Source organism: Heteronotia binoei, chromosome 3 (assembly GCF_032191835.1).
Source record: "Heteronotia binoei isolate CCM8104 ecotype False Entrance Well chromosome 3, APGP_CSIRO_Hbin_v1, whole genome shotgun sequence".
NCBI classification, from domain to species: domain Eukaryota; kingdom Metazoa; phylum Chordata; class Lepidosauria; order Squamata; family Gekkonidae; genus Heteronotia; species Heteronotia binoei.
Window position 1 is genome coordinate 114,470,064 of NC_083225.1, and position 25,186 is coordinate 114,495,249.

The 25,186-nt window shown below is 40.0% G+C and overlaps 1 protein-coding gene across 1 annotated transcript in view; it reads left to right on the forward strand.

The window, feature by feature from the left end:
• Nucleotides 1-25,186, forward strand: part of TMPRSS15 (transmembrane serine protease 15) — a 158,409-nt gene that overhangs the window by 79,664 nt on the left and 53,559 nt on the right. The window contains exons 8-12 of the mRNA XM_060235273.1: nt 828-937; nt 2,201-2,338; nt 10,738-10,887; nt 13,040-13,145; nt 24,989-25,139. Of these exons, the coding sequence (XP_060091256.1) occupies nt 828-937; nt 2,201-2,338; nt 10,738-10,887; nt 13,040-13,145; nt 24,989-25,139 (655 nt within the window). The remainder of the gene's footprint in view (nt 1-827; nt 938-2,200; nt 2,339-10,737; nt 10,888-13,039; nt 13,146-24,988; nt 25,140-25,186) is intronic.

Here is a 25,186-nt window from a genome sequence, read left to right on the forward strand (position 1 = left end):
TCCCTCTCATGCCTCATAGCTAGAGTTGCCAGCTCTGGGTTGGGAAATACCTGGAGATTCTGGGAATGGAGCCTGAGGAAGGTGGGGTTTGGTAGGGGGAGGGAGTTCAGTGGGGCATGCCATAGAATCCATCTTCCAAAGCAGCCATTTTCTCCAGGTGAACTGATCTCGGTCATCTTGAGATTTGTTGTAAAAGTGGGAGATATCCAGCCACCATTTGGAAGCTGGGAACCCTCCTCATTGCTGTCACAACAGCATACACATTTCTCCCTTTATCTCACAACAATGTGACCTAGGCTAGACTGAGAGAACTGGCTCAAGATCACCCAGTGAGCTTCATGACAGAGTTGGGATTCAAACCTGGGTCTTCCCAGTCTCAATCCAATTCTTTAACTATTATATCAAATTTAATATTGGGTAGAAGTGATTGCTTATTGCAATCTCTTTTTTTATTAACAGGATGCAATCTAGAGGAAATTAAGTGCACCCAAACAGAATTTAGATTGCAAACTTAAAGTTACTCATGAATCCCACAGAACTCATTAGGATTCCCTTCCAAGTAAGCAAGTTTAGGACAGGTTGTTTACCTCTTATTTGCATACTTCAATGTGATTTATGTCAACTTTAGCTCTGGATTCATCTATTTGGGTTCAGTCCAGCAAATGCCTTTATATAAAATAATTGAACAGATGCAGAGAGCTTCCTCACTGCTTTGCATGTATAGGCAGTAGTGCTTGAAGAGTTTTCCTTACACTTTCCTGCATTATGCCCATTGCTTAGAACTATCTTATTTCTGTTAAATAATGGAATATATTCTTCTTCTTTAGTGTACACCAAGGTTTATCTATCAAAATAAACTTCACAGCTTTTGATACACAGCAATATGTGGATACACTAAGCATCTATGAAGGTCTAGGTCCAAGAAAGATTTTACGAGGTAGGATGATTTTTAATAATAACTTCTAAACTGTCATTTGCAAGACATTACCTATTATTATGATGATCTTCATTAAAACTTTCCATGTATGCCAGTCTTCATGGAGTTTCTGTAAAGGACAAATTGCAGTTTTCTACTGCACATTCATGTATTAATCAAATAAGCCCAATCTTCCCTCACTAAGCGTAAAGAACATCCCCATGAAGAATGAAGACAAGGTGCTAGGAATAGAGTGGCTGCAGGCTGCCCTGTTAAATGGTAACTCACAATACAATAGGAGGGTTGCATTTAAATAGCTTCTGCAGATTTTTTGTTGTTCAGTCACACAGTTGAGTCCGACTTTTTGCGACCTCATGGACAAAGTCAAGCCAGGCCCTACTGCTTTCCACCATTTTCCGAAGTCTTCTGCAGATTAGATATTGCTAAAATACTAGTTCAAACCATATATTGATGTCTCGCATCTTGATCCCGGGGAGCAGGGGCAATGGCGTATGTAGCAGCTTGCATGCATATTTTAAAATATTTTTATATTTTATTCCACCATGTGAAATTGAGATTTCACCATTCATGTTTATATTTGATCACCTTTTTATCATTTCTCCCATTTCTGTTTTCCAAGAGTTCATGAAGAGGCTGAAATATGCATCAAGAAATGTGCAGTTCATCTCTTCCCTGTGGGTGAAAAGAGACTACAGAGTCTCTGATTAAAAGCATCCTATATGACAACTCTAACCACATGGAGAACCAGCCACATGCAGGGGTTAAACATTACTGCATGCAGTGGTTAAACATTACTGCATGCCCTCAATCATGTGGAATAGTAATGCTGGTTGTTTCTATGTGGCAAAGACCTGTAAATGATTGCTTTGTTTCTGAAGGAGCTAGAGGCACCCCTGGTAGTGCTTTTAACCAGCCATTTGATTATAAACTACTATTCTATTTCTATTCTGACTTTATGAAGAAGAATCAAATTGGAACTCATGTGAAGCAGAAACCATCTCAGTGGCAAATTAATGTGGCTGCTATCTGACTCACAGGCTGCCTAAAAACTACCGACTTCAATTGGATTTAAGAAGTCTGTTTGCAGGGTGGAGACACATTACATTAGCTAGGAACAACTACTTAGAAATAAATGTTTGATGATTCTGGAATAAACACAGGTGTTTGTTTCATTTTCTATGTCCTGTAAACATAAAACCTGATTGTCAGATTATCTGAATTATTATCAGTTTTGACCATTTATTTTTGTGTTTTTATCCTTAGCTTTCCTTTGGGGTTCTAATCCTGGTACAATTCACATTTTTTCAAATAAAGCCACTGTAGAATTTGTTACAGATTATTCTGAAAATTACATTGGCTTTAACGCGACTTATACTGCATTCAATACAGACGATCTAAACAGTAAGTATTCTTTGTTCCAGTGCCTTTTGTGGAAGAAGTTATATCCACTGTTGCCACCTGATTGTGATCAGTTTCTGTGATACAAGTAAATATGCACCTGATTTTACCATGAGGCTGTGGCTCAATGGCGGAGCATCTGCTTAGTATGCAGAAGGTCTCATGTTCAGTCCCCAACATGTCCAGTTGAAAGGTCCAGGTAGTACATGATGTGAAAGACCTCATTCTCAGATCCTAGACAGTTGCTGGCAGTCAAAGTAGACAATACCAGCCTTGATGGACCAGTGGTCTATTCAATACTAGGCAGGTTCACATGTTCATATAGTTCAGAGAATTCCCCTCTCCTTCCTCAATATAATGTATATTGGGTCCAGGGCTTTTTTTTTAGCAGAAATGCACAGGAATGCAGTTCCAGCTGCCTTGGTGTCAGAGCTGTGTGTCCTAATATGCAAATGAGTTCCTGCTGTGCTTTTTCTACAAAAACCAGCCCTGTGTGAAACAATGGTGATATCAGGGGGTGTGGCATAATATGCAAATGAGTTCCTGCTGGTATTTTTTTTAAAAAAGCCCTGTTAGAAGACATAGGACATACCTTTCCTCATCAACAGCAATCAAAAAGTGACAGGTGCCACACCCACACACCCGCCCAATGAATACCAGATGTTTTCCTATGGGCACTGAGGCAATTGTGCTGACAGGGGTCCTGACCTCCTGATCCACCGGCAAAATGAATGCCAGATGTTTCCTAATGTAGGGCATTTGTGCATGTACAAAGGCTATGTTTTACAAGGAAAAAGTATATATGCATTTATATATACACATCCACAGTAAAAGTGTATTCTAGCATCCTTGTACATTTCAATGCAAAGAACATTTTTAAAATTTCCTGTTCTTTTGGTCTGACTTAAATAGCTTTTCCTATTTAAAAGCAAACATCTTTCTGCAAGGTCTTACCCCCACCAACCATTTAAAACAAACAATATTAGAGGCGTTCAATTTCAAGCTGTTTTGATAACTCCCTTCTAATTCCATCTATCTTATATATTGGTATTTATGAGACAAACAGCATTTGACTTGCAAACCCTAAAAAAGGTCAGAACTCTAGGTCACTGATTTTTACGGTGAGAAGTTGTAAATATTGTTGTACAAATGTTGCCGGGGCACTCCAGGTGTTGTACTCTCATCAACAAGGGGTCTCAAGACTTCTCACAGGCCCCGTTGGGGTATTGCCATCTACCCCCCTGCCCCAGGTCTTTGAGAAACCCTGCCTGAGCACTCTTTGGTCCCCAAGACTTCAATAAGTACTGCACACAACCGACAGCTTTTCTCAGTGATTACAAGGACTAGAAAAATGCTTTAGAACAAAATGTAAACTGAGATTTCTGCACCAAAGAACCATTTTACCTGCAGAGTAAAAAAAACATGGATGGATAAAATATATACAGCTCTGTATAGAAGCTTCTGAAATTCATCTGGGGAAAAAAATGCAGGGAAGAGGGGAAGTTCCCATGCAAGTTATACCACATTGAGGACTGGTTCTCCTCCACCCTTGGTGCCTCAGATCCCAAGTGACTGTTCATTATGAGCACCTATACATGTAGTTGTTCACTGGCTCTACAAGCTGAGCAGAAGTGAGCTTTCTGTACAGGTATGGGTGAGGGGCAAGAACCTCCACATTCAGAGGCGGTCAACCTCTGACTCTTAGTGCCAGGAGGCAAAATCAGGAGAAGGGTTTGGCCCTCCAGACAGTGTAACTGGCTGTCCACTCTGTGAGGCAAGATGTTTATTTATTTATTTATTTATGATTTATATGCCGCCCTTCCCACCAAGGTGGCTCAGGGCGGCTCACAACACATGGAATCCAACATAACAAAATTAAGTTTAGGCATTTACACAATTAAGAACTTTAAAATATAAAAACATTAAAACAAGGCAATGCAAAGCATTAAAACAAAGCAGAAATCTAATAGAGCTACACTTAGTTTCCTATGCCAGATTAGTTGTAGGCCAGCCGGAAGAGGGTTGTCTTACAGGCCCTGCGGAACTGAGCAAGGTCCCACAGGGCCCTCACCTCTTCCGGCAGCTGGTTCCACCAGGAAGGGGCCATTACAGAGAACGCCCTATCCCTGGTAGATTGCAGGCGGGCTTCCTTTGGCCCGGGGATAACGAGAAGATTTTGGGTTCCCGATCTCAGCACTCTCTGGGGAACATGTGGGGAAAGACGGTCCTTCAGGTAGGCAGGTCCTAGGCCATATAGGGCTTTAAAGGTGATGACCAGCACCTTGTACCGGACTCGGTATGTTATTGGCAGCCAGTGCAGAACCCGGAGCCCTGGCCGAATGTGCCCCCATCCTGGGAGTCCCAATAACAGGCAGGCCACGGCATTCTGCACTAACTGCAACTTCCGGGTTCGGCACAGGGGCAGCCCCATGTAGAGGGCATTGCAGTAGTCATGGATCACTGATGCTAGATCGTCACGTTCCAGGAAGGGGGCCAACTGCCTTGCCCGCCTAAAATGAAAAAAAGTGGACTTGGCAGTGGCTGCTATTTGAGCCTCCATCTTTAAGGAAGGCTCCAATAGTACCCCCAAGCTCTTGACCCTGTCCGCCGCTATCAACGGCGCACCGTCAAAAACTGGCAGGGGGATTCCCCCCCCCGGACCCCGACAACCCAAGCAGAGGACCTCTGCCTTCACTGGATTTAGCCTCAGCCCGCTCAGTCTGATCCACTCAGCCACGGCCTGTAACGCCCGGTCCAGATTTTCTGGGGCGCAGGCTGGCCGTCCGTCCATAAGCAGATGTTGAATTAGATAGACCTCTGGCCTGATCCAGCAGGGCTCTTTTTATGTTCTTATGAATGTTTTTGCTTAAAAACAAAGAAGAGTGATTATCCTGAATGTGGGGATTACCTTGCTATAGACATTATGCAGTATAAAATGCAACCAAACAATTTAAGTCAGGCTGTTTTGTTTTTGCCATGATGCAAACCTTCAAGACTGGCTGTGAATCTTATGTCCAGCCATCAAATCTGGCCATGCCACCATGTTACTCTGGTGCTACTGAGCAATTAGAGAGAAGGACTGGGAGAAAGAGCTGATCCCTTCCTCAACACAGGATGTTTCTGACACCAAGGATATTTCCTCGGACATGAAGTGCGTGCCTTCTCTGCTGCCACCTACCCAAGTTCTCCATCTGAGGCGGACTGCAGAGTCACTTCCTCTGCAACCTGCCTCAAACAGAGCCAGCATGGACAGCAGAGAAGGGCAAACATCCTCTAGTGTCACCTTGGAGGAAAATGTAAATGCCCTTTTATGCTATTCAGGCAAGATCCAAGGTGGGGTGTAGAAGTCTCTGCTTCTTGCTTTGGACCCTTAACACCAGCAGCTCTGGTCTCTGGTGAGGAAAGGGCAACAGGGATGCCATACATGTCACCTTTTTCCATTGTCAGCATCCTCCACCTGTTAGCACTCCAAGGAGCTGTCTGGGGTTACTTGGGCAATGAACAGGCCCCGGCAGTAGGAGGTTGCCTAGGGTTCTAAAAAAAAAAAAGAAGAAGAGTTTATCGTTGCTGCTTTAGGGAGAAGAGGAGGTTGTGGGTCATGGTCAGCCTAGGAACTGATCTCCTTGATGAATCAAGGGTGCAGGCAGAGGAGCAAATTCCACATTTTAATCACTCTCTGTGTAAAATAGTACGGGGTATTTCCTTTTGTCCACCCTGAATATACTATCAGCCTCGCTGTATTGAGTTCTAGTATTTTGAAAGGGAGAAAAAGTTCTTTGTCAACTCTCTCCACCCCTTGCATAATTTTATAAACCTCTATCTTGACCCCCCTCTCCCACTTAGCCATCTCTTTTCTAAACTGAAAAGTCACTCATCAGCCTTTCCTCATAGGGAAGGTGCTCCAACCCCTAATCAACTTTGTTGCCCTTCTCTGTACTTTTTTCTAGCTCTGCAATGTCCTTTTGGAGATACGGTGACCAGAATTGTACACACTATTTCAAACAAGGCTGTGATATAGATCTATACAGGGGCATTACAATATCGGCTGTTTTATTCTCAATCCCGTTCCCAAGAATACCTACCACAGAGTTTGCCTTTTTCAACACTGCAGCACACGGGGTTGACACTTTCACCGAACTATCCACTACACTCTTGGGATTTCCCCCCACCACCTCTCAGTCACAGCAAGTTCTATCCCCATTAGCTTATACTCGAAGTGGGGATTTTTTGTCCCACTGTGCCATCACCTTACACTTACCAGCACTGAACTTCATTTGCCACACACCTCACCCCTAGTTCCTAATCATTTATGAATAAATGAAATAGTCTCGGCCCCATGCCAATCCTTGTTGGACCCCACTGCTTACTTCCCTCCATTGTGAGAATTGTCCACCGATTTCTACTCTTTACTTCCTCACATTTAACCAGTTTTTAATCAGAAAGAGAACCCATCCTCTGCTAAGTTTACTCAGGAATCTCTGGAGAGTCTTTCTCAATGAACTCCAAAAGGTTGGTGAGGCAGGACTTCCCTTTGCAGAAGCCATGCAGGTGAAGATTAAAAAAAAAAAAAAAAACCTGGCAAGATTGTGATCCGAGGGTGGAGAAATGTTTTTGTTTCAAACAATTTCATTAGTAACATATGGTAATAAATTTCAATTTCTTACATCATTAATAATTACTTTTTATCTATCCCATATATTACTTTCTACCCACTCCTCCCCCCGTTACTTGACCCCCGCCGATGTTATATACTTAAAATCTTAATATTAAAGGTACCCTTAATTAATAAGAACCAAAATTAATATCCTCCTCCCTCTTGTACTTAGTCATTATCAAAAATTGTCCAATGTCCTTTTATTTTCCATTCTTTTTCTACGTATCTTCTGAACTTTTTCCACTCCATCTTAAATACCTCTAAATCATAGTCTCTTGAGGTTCTTGTTAACTTGTCCATTTCACTCCATGTCATAACTTTTACAATGCAATCCCATTTCTCTGGTATTTTTTCTTGCTTCCACAACTGCACATACAATGTCCTAGCAGCTGAGAGCTAGTACCAGATTAAAGTTCTATCTTCTTTTGGAAATTTTTCCATTTGTAATCCCAACAGAAAAGTCTCTGCAACTCTGTTAAATTCGTATCCCAAGATCTTAGAAATTTTCTTGTTGAATCATCTGCCAATACTTTTTCGCTCTTTCACAAGTCCACCACATATGGTAGAAAGAACCTTCATGTTTTTTTACATTTCCAACATCTGTCTGGCATCTTATTATTCATCTTTGCCAATATCACCCAGTGAGTTGCATTTGAACCCAAGTCTCCTATGTTCTTGTTTAACACTTAACCCATTAGAGTCAGTGGAGTATTTTACTTACTTTACTGTAGCCCACCTTTTTTTTTTGCTGAGACTGAAGGCAGCTTACACAAATGTAAAACAATGTACTCAACTAGGATAGTCATTAGAAGGCCACACTAGGATCCGGAACCATCAAGTTCAAATCCTGACTCTGCCATGCAAGAGTCACGCTCTCTTGCCTTAGCCTACCTCACAAGGTTGCTGTTGCGAAGATAAAATGGAAAAGGGGAAAGCCATTTGATAAGCTGCTTGGTATCTTGATTAGGGAGGGAAACAGGATATAAATGTAAAAACTAAGCACTACACCACAGTGGTTTCCATGAAATGTGTGGGCTGGACAGTGGTAAAAGATCTCAGAGGCTACTGTTACATGGCTAACCCTACAGGCTTCCAAGCTCTGACAAAATTGGGCTAGTCAATTCAGGCTTCCCATGAAACATTTACATGCAGATAATTAGAGAAGAGCCCTAGTGGTGCAGAGTGGCAAAGCTGCAGCACTGCAGTTCTAACCTCTGCTAACGACCTGAGTTTCACAATTAAAACAATTTTATTTGGTCACATATGGTAACAAATTATATTTCTTGCATCATTAATAACTTCTTTTATCTATCCCATATATTACTTTCTATCCACCCCTCCCCCCATTACTTGACCCCCACCAGTGCTATTTACTTAAAGTACTAATGTTTAAAGGTACCCTTAACTAATAAAAACAAAAATTAATATTCTTTTTTCTAAGACTTAATCATTATCAAAAATTGTTCAATGTCCTTTTATTTTCCACTCTTTTTCTACACATCTTCTGAACTTTTTCCACTCCATCTTAAAAACTTCTAAATCATAGTCTCTTAAAATTCTTGTTAATTTGTCCATTTCACTCCACGTCATAACTTTTACAATCCAATCCCATTTCTCTGGTATTTTTTCTTGCTTCCACAACTGTGCATATAATGTCCTAGCAGCTGAAAGCAAGTAACAAATTATAGTTCTATCTTCTTTTGGAAATTTTTCCATTTGTAATCCCAACAGAAAAGTCTCTGCAACTTTCTTAAATTCATATCCCAAGATCCTAGAAATTTCTTGATGAATCATCTGCCAATACTTTTTTGTTCTTTCACAAGTCCACCACATATGGTAGAAAGAACCTTCATGTTTTTTACATTTCCAACATCTGTCTGGCATCTTATTATTCATCTTTGCCAATTTCTTAGGAGTCATATACCATCTATACATCATTTTGAAACAGTTCTCTTTAATACTATGACACGTCGAAAGCTTCATAGAGTTGTTCCACAAATATTCCCAAGTTTCCATCTGTATTTCTTTATTTACATTAATTGCCCACTTAATCATTTGAGATTTCACTACTTCATCTTCCGTAGACCATTTTAAAAGTAATTTATATAATTTTGAAATTAATTTTTCGTTGTCTCCAAGCAGAACGTTTTCTATTTCTGTTTGTTTTCCTTCAGTTTTAATGTCATTCTCCACCAAGCTCTTTATTTGTTGCATTTGAAACCAATCATATTTATTATTCAGCTCTTCAGCAGTTTTCAATTCTATTTTGCCACTTTATATTTTTAATAGTTGATTATATGGCAACCACTTTTCTTCACCCATCTCACCCCGAGGCACTCCACTTGTCACTCCCCTCCAAGAGGATGAAGAACCATTAACAAACACTCTGTCAACCAGTTACCAATCCACCTAACAATAATAGGATCCAAACCACAGTGTACCAACTTGTCAACAAGAATATCATGTGGAACCAGGGCTTTTTTTTGTAGCAGGAACTCCTTTGCATATTAGGCCACACACCCCTGATGTAGCCTATCCTCCAAGAGCTTACAGTAGGCCCTGTAAGAAAAGCCCTGTAAGCTCTTGGAGGATTGGCTACATCAGGAGTGTGTGGCCTAATATGCAAAGGAGTTCCTGCTACAAAAAAAGCCCTGTGTGGAACCATATCAAAAGCCTTGCTGAAATCAAGATAAACTATGTCCACAGCATTCTCCTGATGCAACAAGGAAGTAAATCTTTCAAAAAAGGAAATAAAGTTAGTCTGACAAGACCTGTTCTTGAGAAACCCATGCAGGCTCTTAGTAATCAGTCATTTTGTCAAAATGTTCAATGACTGATTGATGATTTGTTCTAAAACCTTTCCAAGTATATACATCAACATGATGGGTCTGTAATTACCTGGATCCTTTTTCCCCCCTTACTTGAAGATGGGGATAACATTTACCCACCTCCAGTCTTCTGGAATATCACCTGTTCTCAAAAATAACGAATTCTCAAAAATAACCAACAGAGGCTCTGAAATTACATCATCAAATTCTTTTAGTACCTTAGGATGCAATTCATCTGGCCCCGAGGACTTAGTATCATTTATAATTTCATTAAAAGTCTGCAACAGGAAGAACTGATGAAATCACAACCTGTACTCTGAAGTCTTTCACCTTTTTACCCAGAGTCTCAGAATCTCTTTTAATACATCTGGCTTTCTATATGGGCAATGCTTATGGAGAAATTTGAGCCATTAACATAAATCATCTGGATAGTTATCTTTGATGGTCCTAATTTACAACAAAGTGAGATATTTAGTTCTTGTAAAAACTTCTGGGTAAAAAAGAGGGACCCAAAAGGGGACCCACATCAAGAATCTGAACCAGATTGTTCAATGGTAAATAAAGCTATTGGACATATATCAGGAAGTTTATCTGCACCTCCATTAAATGCTGTTTGAATGAACTGGTCTCCCATAATGGATCAGACTAAAAGTACTTATTGCAGTTGAGAAAGCCTAACAGCTTCCTAATAGCACCACTGTGAAGAAAAAAAAATATGTCTGGACTATGTGTAATATGCCATGGATAATTATGCCATTGACAAGGTTGATTAAAATAATTTGTAAATTCTTTTTCAAAAGAAAAAGCAGTCTCAGTATTTTCACTTGGGTTGTAATATTAAAAAGTCTAATCAGTAGATAAATTGTAGGATTTTATTGTTTGTGGCCTATGAAGATGTTTTATCCAAATTTCATTTCAAGATGATCAGAAAATTAACTGCAGTTTTGAAGATGGCTTTTGTTACTGGATTCAAGATTTAAATGACGATGATGAATGGGAGCGAATAAATGGCCCCACCTTTCCTGCTACATCTGGTCCTGATTTTGATCATACAACTGGCAATCTCTCAGGTAAGAGGAAAATGGAGACTTTCTACTAATTTTAGTTGTCTTAACAAGACAATGTTCTTGAAATAAAATAGAAATGTTCAGAAACAAAACCATTTTGCAGCTAGAGACATGGAATTTTAGCTTGTTTGGTTGTATGCAATTAGAGCCGCCTTGACCTGTTCTTTCCCTTGGGCAGGTTAAGACATATCACATACCGCCAACTGCATTCTAAGGCATCCAGTTATGCCATCTGTGTCAAAATACGTTGCCAATATTTATTCTATCATTAGTCATTCATTTTTGTTTATTTTTTTACAGGAAGGTAAGCTACTATTCCATCCAATAATGAAATATAACTGCAAAAATTCACAGCTGCAATGTGTTCATGGAGCTATTATTTTACTCAACTTTTTTCTGACATCTGCCAAAGCAAAGCTAGTCACACATACTTAAGTGAAATCTTATGAATAATTATTCCATTCTAACCCCATGGATTAAATTTTTTAGACTGGAGTAATTTTGCACAGGATTATGCTGCATAAAATTGTGTTGTATAAAATTATGCTGTTACTGATTTAACCAAAATAGCATATATCTTTTATGTTTAAAATCTAGCCAATTTTAAATCAATTTGAATAAGTGTGGGGTTTTTTTTTTAAAAAAAGATCAAATTTGGTGGGAGTTCAGAACTTCTACCAAAAAGTATGTGAATAGATTTTCTCATTTTTAAAAAAGAGTACATATCATCTGCTGGATACTTGCATTCAAATCCCTGGGTACAGAGGAGAGGCTGCTTTCCCCCATAGCCTTTTACTGAACTCAGATAAAGTCCCCTATTAATTGTCCTGAGAGGAAAATGTACATGCATCAAATACATATGCTTTACCCATGTGGCAAATAGCAGCTCTGGGGAAGGAGGAACAACTGAAGTCATGGAAATTGTCTATTGGGAAAAGGTGACCTCTTCTTCCTCACATCATGGCCAGAATCCAAATAAGGTCCAACTATGGCTGCTCTTTATTTAAGAAAAAACACATTCACAGACATCCCAATGGCATATCACTCTTAACCCTCAGCCTGTACTATCACTGATCCATGGGTTGACTCAATATCAGATACATTCTAATTTGATTTTCCCTCAGAGACCATTGGCAGTCTTATTTTTCTACAGCATAATATTAAGATCTAAAACCTTTAGTTACATCAAATATGCTTATACCCCCCCCCCAAAAAAAAAAAATTATCACGGTAAATTTGTATTGTGTTCAATGCGCCTAGCTTTGCTATCTCTGGGGAAGGGTTGGCTACATAAATATCCTTTAAGTGGAATGTGGTGACTATCCTATAGGGCTACCCACTATTTTTGCTTCTAATCAGAATTTAAACTCCCCACCTACTATACTGCATAGGAGTTACCAATGGAACATTAAAAAGAATATAAACTGGATTCAAGGTAGAAGATGAAGATATTGGATTTTTACCCTGCGCTTCACTCTGAATCTCAGAGTGTCTTACAATCTCCTTTACCTTCCTCCCCTACAACAGACACCCTGTGAGGTAGGTGGGGCTGAGAAAGCTCTCACAGAAGCTGCCCTTTGAAGGACAGTTTTGTGAAAGGGTCATACTCCAACCAAGAAAAGGCACTTCAACCAAATTGGGCCCTGGTGTTTAATAGCTAGAACCAGGAATCTGTTACTCCGTCTTTCCCACTTCACTTCTCCATATCAGTTCCTAACTCCTCCGGTACAGTTCTTGTTGGTAGATTCAGAGCACTGTGATCATTGGCTACTCTTTGTCTGGAGTACAGATCACATGGAAGATTTGGAGCCTATTTGAAGCCAAGGCAGAGCCAGCATGATGGAATGATTAGTGTACCAGACAAGGATCTTTAAGACTTATGTTCAAACTTCTACTCTGTCAGAGAAGGTTGCTGGGGAACAGGGGGCAACCATTCCCCCCCCTCTCTCAGTAATCTACCTCATAGGGTTGTTGAGAGGGAAAACATTGAGTAGGGGAGGAAAATGTAATATGCTTTGGGTCCTTATCAGGGGGAAAACTAGGTATAAATATCTAACTGAATGAATATTCTAAATTCAATTATATGAAAGTGTAATTTCTGAAGCATGGTATCATAAGAATTAATTCCTTACTAATGTAACATTATATTTTATAGGGTATTATATTTCAACACCAAGGTTGCCTGGAGGTAGACCTGTGAGAGTTCGACTTCTAAGTTTATCTTTAGTCCCTGCTTCAGATATGTTCTGCCTAATTTTCTGGTATGATGAACATATATTTACTGTAAAAAGCTATGTGGAATTTTATCCCTATTACATGAACAAATGTGTAATTAATTTCCATGTAACCATAATCCAAAGCTCAAGGGAGCCTGGGGATACACATGGAACATTTCATGAGCAGAAACTGCTGCACTAGTGTAATCAAGACATTAGGATCCCTTAAGCTAACAGTGGACTGATTCTGCAGTGGCCATAACAGTGTCCAAACTGCATATAAAGCATGCAGTAGGAGAGGGGATATGCATCAGAGAAATAAAAAAGCATGGAAAATGAAGTGAGGCTTAACTATTCACTTAGCTCTTTACTTTTTCTCTTAACATTTTCCCCAAAATGTTTTGCCTAGAATTATGTTCTAAAAAAAACATTTCATTTTAATTTCAGGACATTTTTAAGGGCATGATTTTCAGTTTACCAAAATTTCAAGAGGTTCAACACCATTTTTTGAATAATTTTGGGAGGGCACAGTTTCCAGATTTGGAGATTTTGGCACATAGAAATCATGCTCCTAAAAAAGGACATACATTACAGCAATTTTTGGATCTATTTCCTCCCAGGAATTAGGAGTAAAGAGAGACAAAGCTGCCTCAACCATCAGCTACTAGTCATCATATCTGGTCCCTTTAAAGTCTGGACATTATTTCCTTTTTTTTTCTTTTTTCCATTGTCAAGCACAAAAATTATTATTGCTAGGTACTGGAAGACCCAGATACTTCCTAAAAAGAAAGAAGGCCATTCAAAGTTTATGATACTCTGTGAATAGTAAAATTAACTGCACTACAATGTTTTGGAAATATAAGATACTAGGAATAAGGCCTGTTGTGAAGAAAAATACAATGGGGTCTAGAAAGAGGCTCTGGGAAAGTGTCCCCCCACCCTTGCTGTCTTCCTACACACCCAAGTGAAGGCATTTACTCCCCCTGCACCCTCACTCCTCAAAGGGCACAGATCTCTGCCATCTGGCAAGCAGCTGTAATTCTGAGTGATCTCCAGCCCTCACCTGGAGATTGACAACAATGTTTCCCCAGGAGGAAATGGCTGTTTTGTAGGGTGGAGTTAATGGCATTGTACCTGTTTGAGATCCCACTTCTCCTCAAACCCCACCTTCTTCAGGCTCCACCCCTCAAATCTCCTGGAATTTCCCAATCTGGAGTTGGCAACTGCAAAATTACACTGGCTGTCATATGGGGACTACTGCTGAACAGGAGCAAGCAGCCAGGCCTAGTTAAGTCATGCCATTATGACGGTTACAGGGGAGCAAGATGATGGTCACACAGATGCCAAAGCTCAGCATTCCATTTGTTTGCAGTGCATTGTTGCCACCTTTTCCTGTAATGTTTGGCCTTATGGTATAATCTGTTTTTTTGGTCTGGCCTGGTTATTATGGTATACTATAGATTATGCAGCTCAAGGCAGCCATTTTCTGCAAGGGAACTGATCTGACTTCAGCTTTCCATCTCCTCCCCCCTCCCTACAGCCTTAAGATAAGATAAGATAAGATAAGATAAGATAAGATAAGATAAGATAAGATAAGATAAGATAAGATAAGATAAGATAAGATAAGATAAGATAAATTTATTTTTATATCCCGCCCTCCCCTGCCGATGGCGGGCTCAGGGCGGCTCACAGACATGGAACCCCGTGATATAAATAAAATACAATATAAAACAAACAATTTTAAAATACAATTCAGTTACAATTCAATTACATAGTTAATTAAATGAATAAAACAGTGCTATAAAGTGCTATAGATCACAGTCATGCACAAGATGGCTGGATGGCTACAAATCCGGTTAGCCAGGTTCTGTCCCAAAAGCAAGCTGAAACAGAGAGGTTTTGCAAGCCCTGCGGAACTGGTTCAGGTCCCGCAGGGCTCGCACCATCTCGGGAAGTTGATTCCACCATCGAGGGGCCATTGCTGAAAAGGCTTGCTCCCTGGTTGTCTTCAGTCTAGCCTCTCTTGGCCCAGGGATTTTTAAGAGGTTTTGGGAGCTAGATCTCAGTGCTCTCTGGGGAACATATGGGGAGAGGCGGTCCCTAGGAAACCTAGGAAAAGTACAGTCTTTCCACAGTGGGGACCAAAGCAGGAGGGAAGTGACCTCAGCAGGATATAATGACAGAGTCCACCCTGCAAAGCAGCCATTTTACAGATAACGGGTATCACGGTTGGCTACATAAATATCCTTTAAGTGGAATGTGGTGACTATCCTATAGAGCTACCCACTCTTTTTGCTTCTAATCAGAATTTAAACTCCCACCCTACTACACTGCATCGGAGTTACCAATGGGACATTAAAAAGACATTAAATTTAGGGAGGGACGGTGGCTCAGTGGTAGAGCATCTGCTTGGTAAGCAGAAGGTCCCATGTTCAATCCCTGGCATCTCCAAAAAAAGGTCCATGCAAAGAGATGTGATAAACCTCAGTTTGAGACCCTAGAGAGCCACTGCCAGTCTGAGTAGACAATACTGACTTTGATGAACCAAGGGTCTGATTCAGTATAAGGCAGCTTCATATGTTCATATATGTTCTCCAGTGCAGCTGATCTCTGCCATCTGGAGAGTAGTTGTAATTCTGAGTGATCTCCAGCCCTCACATGGAGATTAAACAACCCAAGGGAATACATGGATGAGCATAGTGTAGGAGAACCATAGGATCCTTTCTACCAGCCTCAAACAACACAGATACAAACCATATGAAAAATATTTATAAGCAAAATACTAAGCAGAGTAATCCATTTCACACAATCAAATTCTTATAAAAGACCCTTCATATACTAAAAGGCTGACAATGGATGAGGCAAGAACTCAGTAGCAAAATTATCAAATAATTCCAAAGGACTCAGTCTCATGTATTCAACAGAGAAATAAAGACTGAAAGTCCTCTAAAAGTGCAGCAAAGCACTTAGCCATGCACAATATCCTCAGTGGATGGGTAAGTACTAATTTGTCTCTGTTTCACAGACACTTCCAGCTGCAATAAAATACACAAGTTTACAAGCAGAATTCTATTATAGTTTAAAGACAAATTCTTCAATAAATAGTTATATAATAATAATAATGAAATCCCACCTGAGTGTTAATTTCTTAATACATGGCAAGAAAGCTTAAGGCACCAAGCCTTCTCTAGTGGATGGCTAATCCTTGCAAATCCTACATACAATAGCTGGGAATTTAAGGAAAACAGGTGTAGCCCATCAAAAAGGTCACAAACTTTCTTAAAGATACAAACAAATTCAAATGTCCACAATAGATTTCCTAGTAAACAATAAAGAACTCAGATAAAGCAAGAAAAGTCCCACTCCCGATTAAGCCCTAGAGGCACTAAAGTCTGAAGTCTGTGAATCCAGCACATCTCCTGTTGTAATAACCATTTGTTACTATCACTGGTTAAGTATGGTCTAGGTGAAAATTTAGCCAAATGCAAGAAGTATTCCACAAGTGGGGCATCAATCACCAATTTTTTATTTGTGAGTGATGTTCCAGGACACGTCTTCACAGGGCATAACATGCTTCCAATGTACAGCAATGGACATGGACAGACAATACAATACACATATCTTTTTGTAATACAAGTGGTAGAATCCAACAATCTAATCTTAAAACCAGTCTTAGGTGCAGTGTACTCCTTAATCTGTAGACACAAGGAACATGTGAAACATGCCCCACATTTAAAATGACCTCCCGATTCCCAATGGGTTGAAGCTGTAAGCTTGAAGTCAAAGCTTGTAAGTATATCCTCAATGTTTTTAGTATGTCTAAAACCTGCTCTAGGTGGAGTCTTACAGCCAGGTAAGTCTTGAACAATGTGCCAAAGCTTTTTTATAATTTTATGGATAGAGTGAGACAATGGTGTATATTGCAAAGTGCAGGTAATCATATCATCAGGATTCTCAGCCCTGATCCTAGGGCTGAATAAAGAATCTGGGTGGATATAATCCACCTTTTTTGGGAGCTGTCTCAATTGCTGGTAATGTGTAAGCCCGAAGATGAAACTGACAATTGATGCAGTCTTTTTCTCTTTCAAACTCAAGAACATTAGACGTATTGTGCTTAGCCCTTTTGAGTTGACTGTAGGGTAAGTTCTTTCTCAAATGGGCAGACTGACAAGACCCACAATGCAATGGTACATTTTTGTCAGTAGGTTTTTTTGTAAATTCTAACAGCTAATGTATTATTGGAAGTCCTGTACACCGTAGTATCTAAAAAGGTGATAATATCTTTATCAAATTTATAAGAAAAATGAATAGAAGGATGTACAGATTTAAGCCATTCAAACAAAAGCACCTACAGATGCCATATCCTAATAAATTAACATGTCATCAATAAAGCAAGCATACCAATAAAAAAAAAACTTCTGAAAGGGATTTACATCTGCATAACAGAAATATTTAGACTCCAAATCTACCATGAAGAGAGGTGCAAGGCTCAAGGAAAAGGAAGTACCCATACCCATTGACATGAAGACATTTTCCCCCACCAAATCTAAAACAACTGTGTTCCAAAATGATATCAACCAATTCCAAAATGAAATAAGGAGGTAAATTGTCTCTGTGATCCAAAACTTCTTGAATAACCTTACATGCATCCTTATGAGGGATATTTGTATAGAAAGCGTTGACGTCTAAGGACATTAAAACAACTTTCAGAGGAATGTGAAGCCCTTCAATTTTAGAGATAAAATAAGTTGTGTCCTTAATGTAAGAAGGAATTTGAAACACAAATGGTTTTAAATAAAAATCAACAAATTGGCTTAAAGGTTCCAGAAGGGAACCACTAGCAGACATTATCGGAAGCCTGGGAGGCAGGGACCCCAGTTTATGAATTTTTGGCAAAATATAAAAGAGTGGCACACTAGGAAATTTGTTGGTTTAAATTTTTTGTTCATTCTCCAAAATGTATCCCATTTCATTGGTTTCCACTAGAGTAATGTTAATGATTTTGGCAACTTTTTCAGTGGGATCTGTCTCCAGAGGTTTATAAAAGGTGTCATCAGACAGCTGACATTGTACTTGATGCAAATAATCTAAAGGATGCATAACAACAATACTGCCACCTTTGTCTACCTGCTTAACGATGATCTGATCATCTTCAGACAAAGATTTTAACGTGAGCCTCTCAATATTGGATAAATTACACCAGCAACGTTTAAACAAAGCTTCCAAATGTTCAATTTTGCATGTAACTAGCTTTTCAAAAACCAAAATACATGGATCATAATGAGCAGGCAGAAAAGTAGATTTGATCTCAAAAGGTTCTTTTAGCCCTCTCACATTGACTCTCAAAGAAATCTCGTAATTTCAACTGGCTAGCAAGTTTAAAGATGTCAATCTTAGTTTGGAATGAGTCATAAAGGGAGTAGGTACATAGCTCAATCCTAAATTCAAAACACCACAGGGAGAAAGATTCTGGGAGGATAGATTAACCACTACATTAATCTCCTGTTCTGCCAGGACCAATTCTGTAATAAAGAACCCCTCCCTCTGTCCTTTTCCTCCTGTTTCTGCAAGTAGTATGATTTTCTAGGAGGCCCCTCATCCAGAAAAGAGTCAGAGTAATCATCCCCCCAGATGTTTCAAGGTTGGACCAGCCATCCACCCAAATCACAGGTTTTTTAGAGACTAAAGGGGACCACCACGAATAGACTTTAGACTGTTCATAGTCTCTGGCATCCCTAGTGAACTTTTCAACCTTCACTTCTTTAAACTTAATCTCTAACTAATAATTTAGTCTCAAACTAATAATTCCTTTTATTCCTAATTTTTTCCTTCGGAATTATTTGAGAATTTTACTACTGGACTCTTGCCTCATCCATTTTTGTCCTTTTGGTATATGAATGTTTTTTTTAATAAGAGTTTGATTGTGCGATATGGATTATTCTGCTTAGTTTTTTGCTTATAAATATTTTTCATATGGTTTGTATCTGTATCATCTGAGATTGGTAGCAAAGAACCTGTGGGTCTCCTAAACTCACCTGGAGATGGGCAACAATGGTTCCCAGGAGGAAATGGCTGGTTGGGAGGGTGGAGTCTATGGCATTGTACCTGTCTGAGGTCCCCCCCCTTTCCTCAAACTCACCCTCCCCAGGCGCCACCCCTCAAATCTCCAGGAATGTGCCAAATTGGATTTGATAGCTGCAAAGTCACAATGGCTGTCATAAGAACATAAGAGAAGCCATGTTGGATCAGGCGAATGGCCCATCCAGTCCAACACTCTGTGTCACACAGTGGCCAATATACGCACACACACACACACACTGTGGCTAATAGCTACTGATGGAACTCTGCTCCATATTTTTATCTAACCCCCTCTTGAAGCTGGCTATACTTGTAGCCGCCACCACCTCCTGTGGCAGTGAATTCCACATGTTAATCACCCTTTGGGTGAAGAAATACTTCCTTCTATCCATTTTAACCTGACTGCTCAGGAATTTCATGGAATGCCCACGAGTTCTTGTATTGTGAGAAAGGGAGAAAAGTACTTCTTTCTCTACTTTCTCCATCCCATGCATTATCTTGTAACCCTCTATCATGTCACCCTGCAGTCAACATTTCTCCAAGCTAAAGAGCCTCAAGCAATTTAACCTTTCTTCACAGGGAAAGTGTTCCAACCCTTTAATCATTCTAGTTGTCCTTTTCTGGACTTTTTCCAGTGCTATAATATCCTTTTTGAGGTGCGGTGAACGGAATTGTACACAGTATTCCAAATGAGACCGCACCATCGATTTATACAGGGGCATTATGATACTGGCTGATTTGTTTTCAATTCCCTTCCTAATAATTCCCAGCATGGTGTTGGCCTTTTTTATTGCAATCGCACACTGTCTTGACATTTTCAGTGAGTTATCTACCACGACCCCAAGATCTCTCTCTTGGTCAGCCTCTGCCAGTTCACAACCCATCAACTTGTATTTGTAGCTGGGATTCTTCGCCCCCATGTGCATTACTTTGCACTTGGCCACATTGAACCTCATCTGCCATGTTGATGCCCACTCACCCAGCCTCAACAGATCCCTTTGAGTGCCTCACAATCCTCTCTGGTTCTCACCACCCTGAACAATTTAGTGTCATCTGCAAACTTGGCCACTTCACTGCTCACTCCCAACTCCAAATCATTTATGAACAAGATAAAGAGCATGGGACCCAGCACTGAGCCCTGCACCACCCCACTGCTTACCGCCCTCCACTCTGAAGACTGTCCATTTATACTCACTCTCTGCTTCCTATTAATTAGCCAGTTTTTGATCCACAAGAGGACCTGTCCTTTTTCTCCATGACTCTCAAGCTTACTAAGGAGCCTTTGATGAGGAACTTTATCAAAAGCTTTCTGGAAGTCAAGGTAAACAACATCTATTGGGTCCCCTTTGTCCACATGTTTGTTCACCCCCTCAAAATACTCGAACAGGTTAGTGAGAAAAGATCTTCCCTTACAGAACCCATGCTGAGTCTTCCTCAATAACTTGTGTTCATCAATGTGCCTACTCATTCTGTCCTCGATAATGGTTTCTACCAACTGTCCCGGTATTGAAGTCAAACTGATTGGCCTGTAATTTCCCGGATCTCCTCTGGAACCCTTTTTAAAGATGGGGGTGACATTTGCTACCTTCCAGTCCTCAGGAACAGAGGCAGATTTCAATGAAAGTTTACATATTTTTGTCAGGAGATCCACAAGTTCAACTTTGCGTATTTCAGAACTCTTGGATGTATGTCATCCGGACCTGGTGACGTATTAGTTTTTAATTCATCAGTTGTAGAACCTCCTCTCTTGTCACCTCAATCTGACTCAGGTCTTTCACACCCCTTCCAAAATAAGTGGTTCTGGAGTGGGCAAACACTTCTCATCTTCCACAGTGAAAACGGAGGCAAAAAATGCATTCAGCTTTTCAGCCATTTCCCTATCCTCCTTTGGTAATCCTTTTACCCCTTGGTCATTCAAGGGCCCCACTGCCTCCCTGACTGGTTTCCTGCTTCTAATATACTTGAAGAAATGTTTATTGTTGGTCTTTATGTTTTTTGCAATATGCTCCTCATAATCCCTTTTTGCCTGCCTGATCACAGTCTTGCATTTGATTTGCCACAGCCTGTGTTCCCTTTTATTAATCTCACTTGGACTAGCTTTCCACCTCTTAAAAGAGTCCTTCTTACCTTTTACAGCTTCCATTACTTTGTTAACCATGCAGGCCTTTTCTTATACCTGTTTGTGCCTTTTCTAACTTGTGGTATATATTTTATCTGAGTTTCTAGGATTATAGTTTTAAATAGCCTCCAAGCTTCCCCAAGGATTTTGACTGTATTTACCTTTCCTTTCAGTTTCCTCTTCACATGCCTCCTCATCTCAGAGAATTTAAGCCTTTTAAAGTTAAACATGGTTGTGCTGGTCTTTTGGGGTTAACTCTCTATACAAATGATGAAATCAATAACATTATGGTCACTGCTCCCAAGCAGTGTGATCACTTTTACATCTCTCCCCAAGTCTTGGGCATTACTTAGGACCAAATCCAGGATTGCCCCACCCCTGGTAGGTTCTGTGACCATCTGCTCCATAGCACAGTCATTGAGAGCATCTAGAAACTCAATCTCTTTCTCTCGACCTGAACACATATTGACCCAGTCAATCTGTGGGTAGTTAAAATCACCTATTACGACACAGTTTTTACGTTTAGCCACTATCTTTAATCCTTCCATCATATTATAATTGTCCTCTATCTTTTGATTTTGTGGGCATTAACAAACTCCCATAGTTAAATTTCCTTTTGGGCCCTCTATTTCAAACCAAAGCATTTCTTGAACGGAATCTAATTCTCTGACCTCAGTCTTACTGGACCGTATACCCTCTCTGACATACAGAGCCACCCCGCCTCCAGCCCTTCCCTCCCTATCCTTCCGATATAACTTATATCCAGGAATCACTGTGTCCCACTGATTCTCCTCATTCCACCAAGTTTCTGAAATTCGCACAATGTCTATGTTTTCTCCCAACACTAAACATTCCAACTCACCAATTTCACTTTGAACACTTCTAGCATTTGTATAAAAACATCTATAATTTCCCAGGCACGCTAGGCCCACAACCTTCCTCCTGCTGCCTTGAGACTTGGAAATGGAGCAGTCCACATTGATCTCCCTAGATCTAATTCGATCTCATCTAGAATCACAGCTGCTTCTTCTACTGTTTTCAATTTCTTATCTCTCAGAACCCACCTATACTGAGAGGGGACTTGGTTATAAAACTGTTCCAAGCCCACTAAATTTTTTAAGTCTTCTAAGGTGGAAACTTTACTCCCTTCTTCCCATCTGTTCAGGGCTTTGTCTAACCGACAACCTAGTTGAGAGTATGTTTCTCCAGGCTTTCTTCTGATTTCTCTGAATTTTTTCCTACTTTGCTCTGCTGTTAAGCCAAAGCGGACTCTGACTCTTTCCTTGTATAACTGATAGTCAGAGGTCTCTTCATCCCTCAGTTCAGAATATATTTCACTCAACTCTCCACAAATCTGAGGTCTCAGATAAATCATTCTGTCCTCATCAGCAACTTTTAAAACTTTACAGGTCCTTTCGAAATTAAATTAAAAAGCTTCTACATCATCCCCTTTTTGGTACTTGGGGAATTTCTTTTGTTCAACTGTGAGGTGCCTTTCACTTCTAGTGTCTCGTTGAAACTCTGGCCTCGCCTGAATCTCCTGGAGTTTCAAACTGTGCATTTTTTCCTCATGTTCTCTCTCTTTTTCCCTTTCTCTGTGTTCTCTCTCTCTATCTTCTCTTTCTACTTCTAGCCTAGCCATTTGTATTCCTCTCTCTCTTTCCACTTCCCTTTCTCTATGTTTTCTGTCTCTATCTTCTCTTTCTACTTCCAGCCTAGCCATTTGTATGTATTTTTCTCTCTGTGCTTGAATTTTGGTCATTTGAATTTCGTTTTCTATGCTGGCCAATTCTAACTGTATTTTCATAGCTTCTATGCTCTGACTAGGATTCTCCTCAGGAATCTCTTCTTGTGTCTGCCCATCCCCAGTGGCTGTGGTAGTTCTCTTAGGAGGAGCCATTTCTGACAGGAATTTTTCAAAAAACTGTCTTAATTCCTTTACTGCAGTTTCCCTTTACTTTCTGTGTAGTGATACTTATTTTTGGTTTTTTTCTTTGAAATCCCGACGCTGGCAACCATTTATAACAGCGCGCCTTGCGGTCTCACTGGATCGCTTCTATATGCGGCTTATGGCTCCCCCAGCCCCTCTTCCACCTCAGTTCTTCCTTTGGAATTTTACCTCCTGACTATGAAACTCAAGGGGTGGGTATAATATGGATTTCTCACTACTAGTCTCTTTGGGGGTTTTGTTTTTTTTTCAGATGGATATAAACTCAGTTTGTAGGTAGGAGACCACAGCAGCTTTGACAGCTTTCCCAATATACTGGCACCAGAGAACTTTAAAGTAAACCACAGAAATTTATTAACGTACACACACCGTCTTCAACTGGGGAATGGGAAATATATACATGGGCTATATTGTATTTCAAGCAGTTAACAGTTTCTTTGTAGTTCAGGCTTTATAATATCAATTTTGCTTAGGTCTTCAGGTTTCACAGATCATACAGCATTCACTCTCCAACACTATTCTGGGTTGGACTCTTGGGTATAATGTGCCAAGTCCCTTAAGTCGACTGGTGTCTCTTCTTCCAGCCCTTCAGATTTTTAGACCCACATCTTTCCCTCAACCACCTCTTTAGCTCTTAAGAGAAGCGTCTCTGTGTCTGTGACCTCTCAGGTCTTTTACTGTGACTCTTCTCTAGTCACACACACAGCCCCTTGGCTGTCTTTATAGAGTGAACAGTGAGCTTTGCTTCTCTCGAAGACTCTCCTCAGCTCCTATCTCAGCTCCTTCTCAGACCAACTGCTATCTTCAGCAGTCTCCCTCAGACTCTGTCTGTCACTAACTGCCCTCAGCCGTTAGCTGTCAACCACCTCTAAGAGTTCTGAGCACTCTGGCCCCCACCCTCAGATTACCTGACGCAGGCTCTATGCATCCTTAGTTTTCTTGTTAACCTATTCATTACCGTCACAGTTACAAAAGTTACCAGCTGATGTTGCCTTATGTAACATTTCCATCACAACACCAGGAAGGGATTTCTCTTGATGGAAATGTGCCCACTGCATAGGACTCTGAAGTGCCCATGTCTCTTCCATGCACGTTCACCCTTTCAAATATTTTAGAAATACTACAAATAGAATCAGACAGCATTTCCACACCCACTGATACACTTGTTGGTATTTCTTTGAAGCAACTCCAATTGCCCTGTCCTTTTAAAAGCAGGTCTGCACAGTACCTAATAAGTCCCTCCAAACATCCAAAAGATCTTTGGAATATAATTTGTGGCAGCATACAGAATTGCAATCAGAAAATAAAATGGGAGAAATAATGAATTAGCTCAAAAATATATAGCTAGAGCTACAGAAGTTATTTGCATTATATCCTTCTTGATCAGTTTTCAAATGTGTTCATTGATTCATTTTAATCTCTGGATAGAAACAATATAAATGGCATGAGAAGATCACAGGGCAGAACATCATAGCCTAAGTTTATTTATTTATTTGTGTATTAGCAAGGACTTTGTGCCAAGAAGTGATAATCTGAGGAAAATTTACAAAGCATCTGAAACATATTAGAAAGCTGAATGAGGAGAAGAATTGTAACATGTTAAGCTGCCAATTTTGTTATTAACTTCATTTTTTGACATGAAAATATTATTTCATATGTTCTGTATATTCATCTGTTTTATATTTGTTCAGTTGGGTCAATTTCAGTTTGATTTAAGTGAGTAATTTATTGCTGTCCATTCAGGTATCACATGTTTGGTGCTAATGTTTATCGTTTGAGCGTTAATATCACATATGACCACGACACTGAAAAGACAGTTTTCCAAAAAGAAGGAAATTATGGAAACAACTGGAACTATGGACAAATACTTCTAAATGAAACATCTAATTTTAAAGTATGTCAAACTATTAATATTCATTAGTAGCCAGGTTTCTTTATATT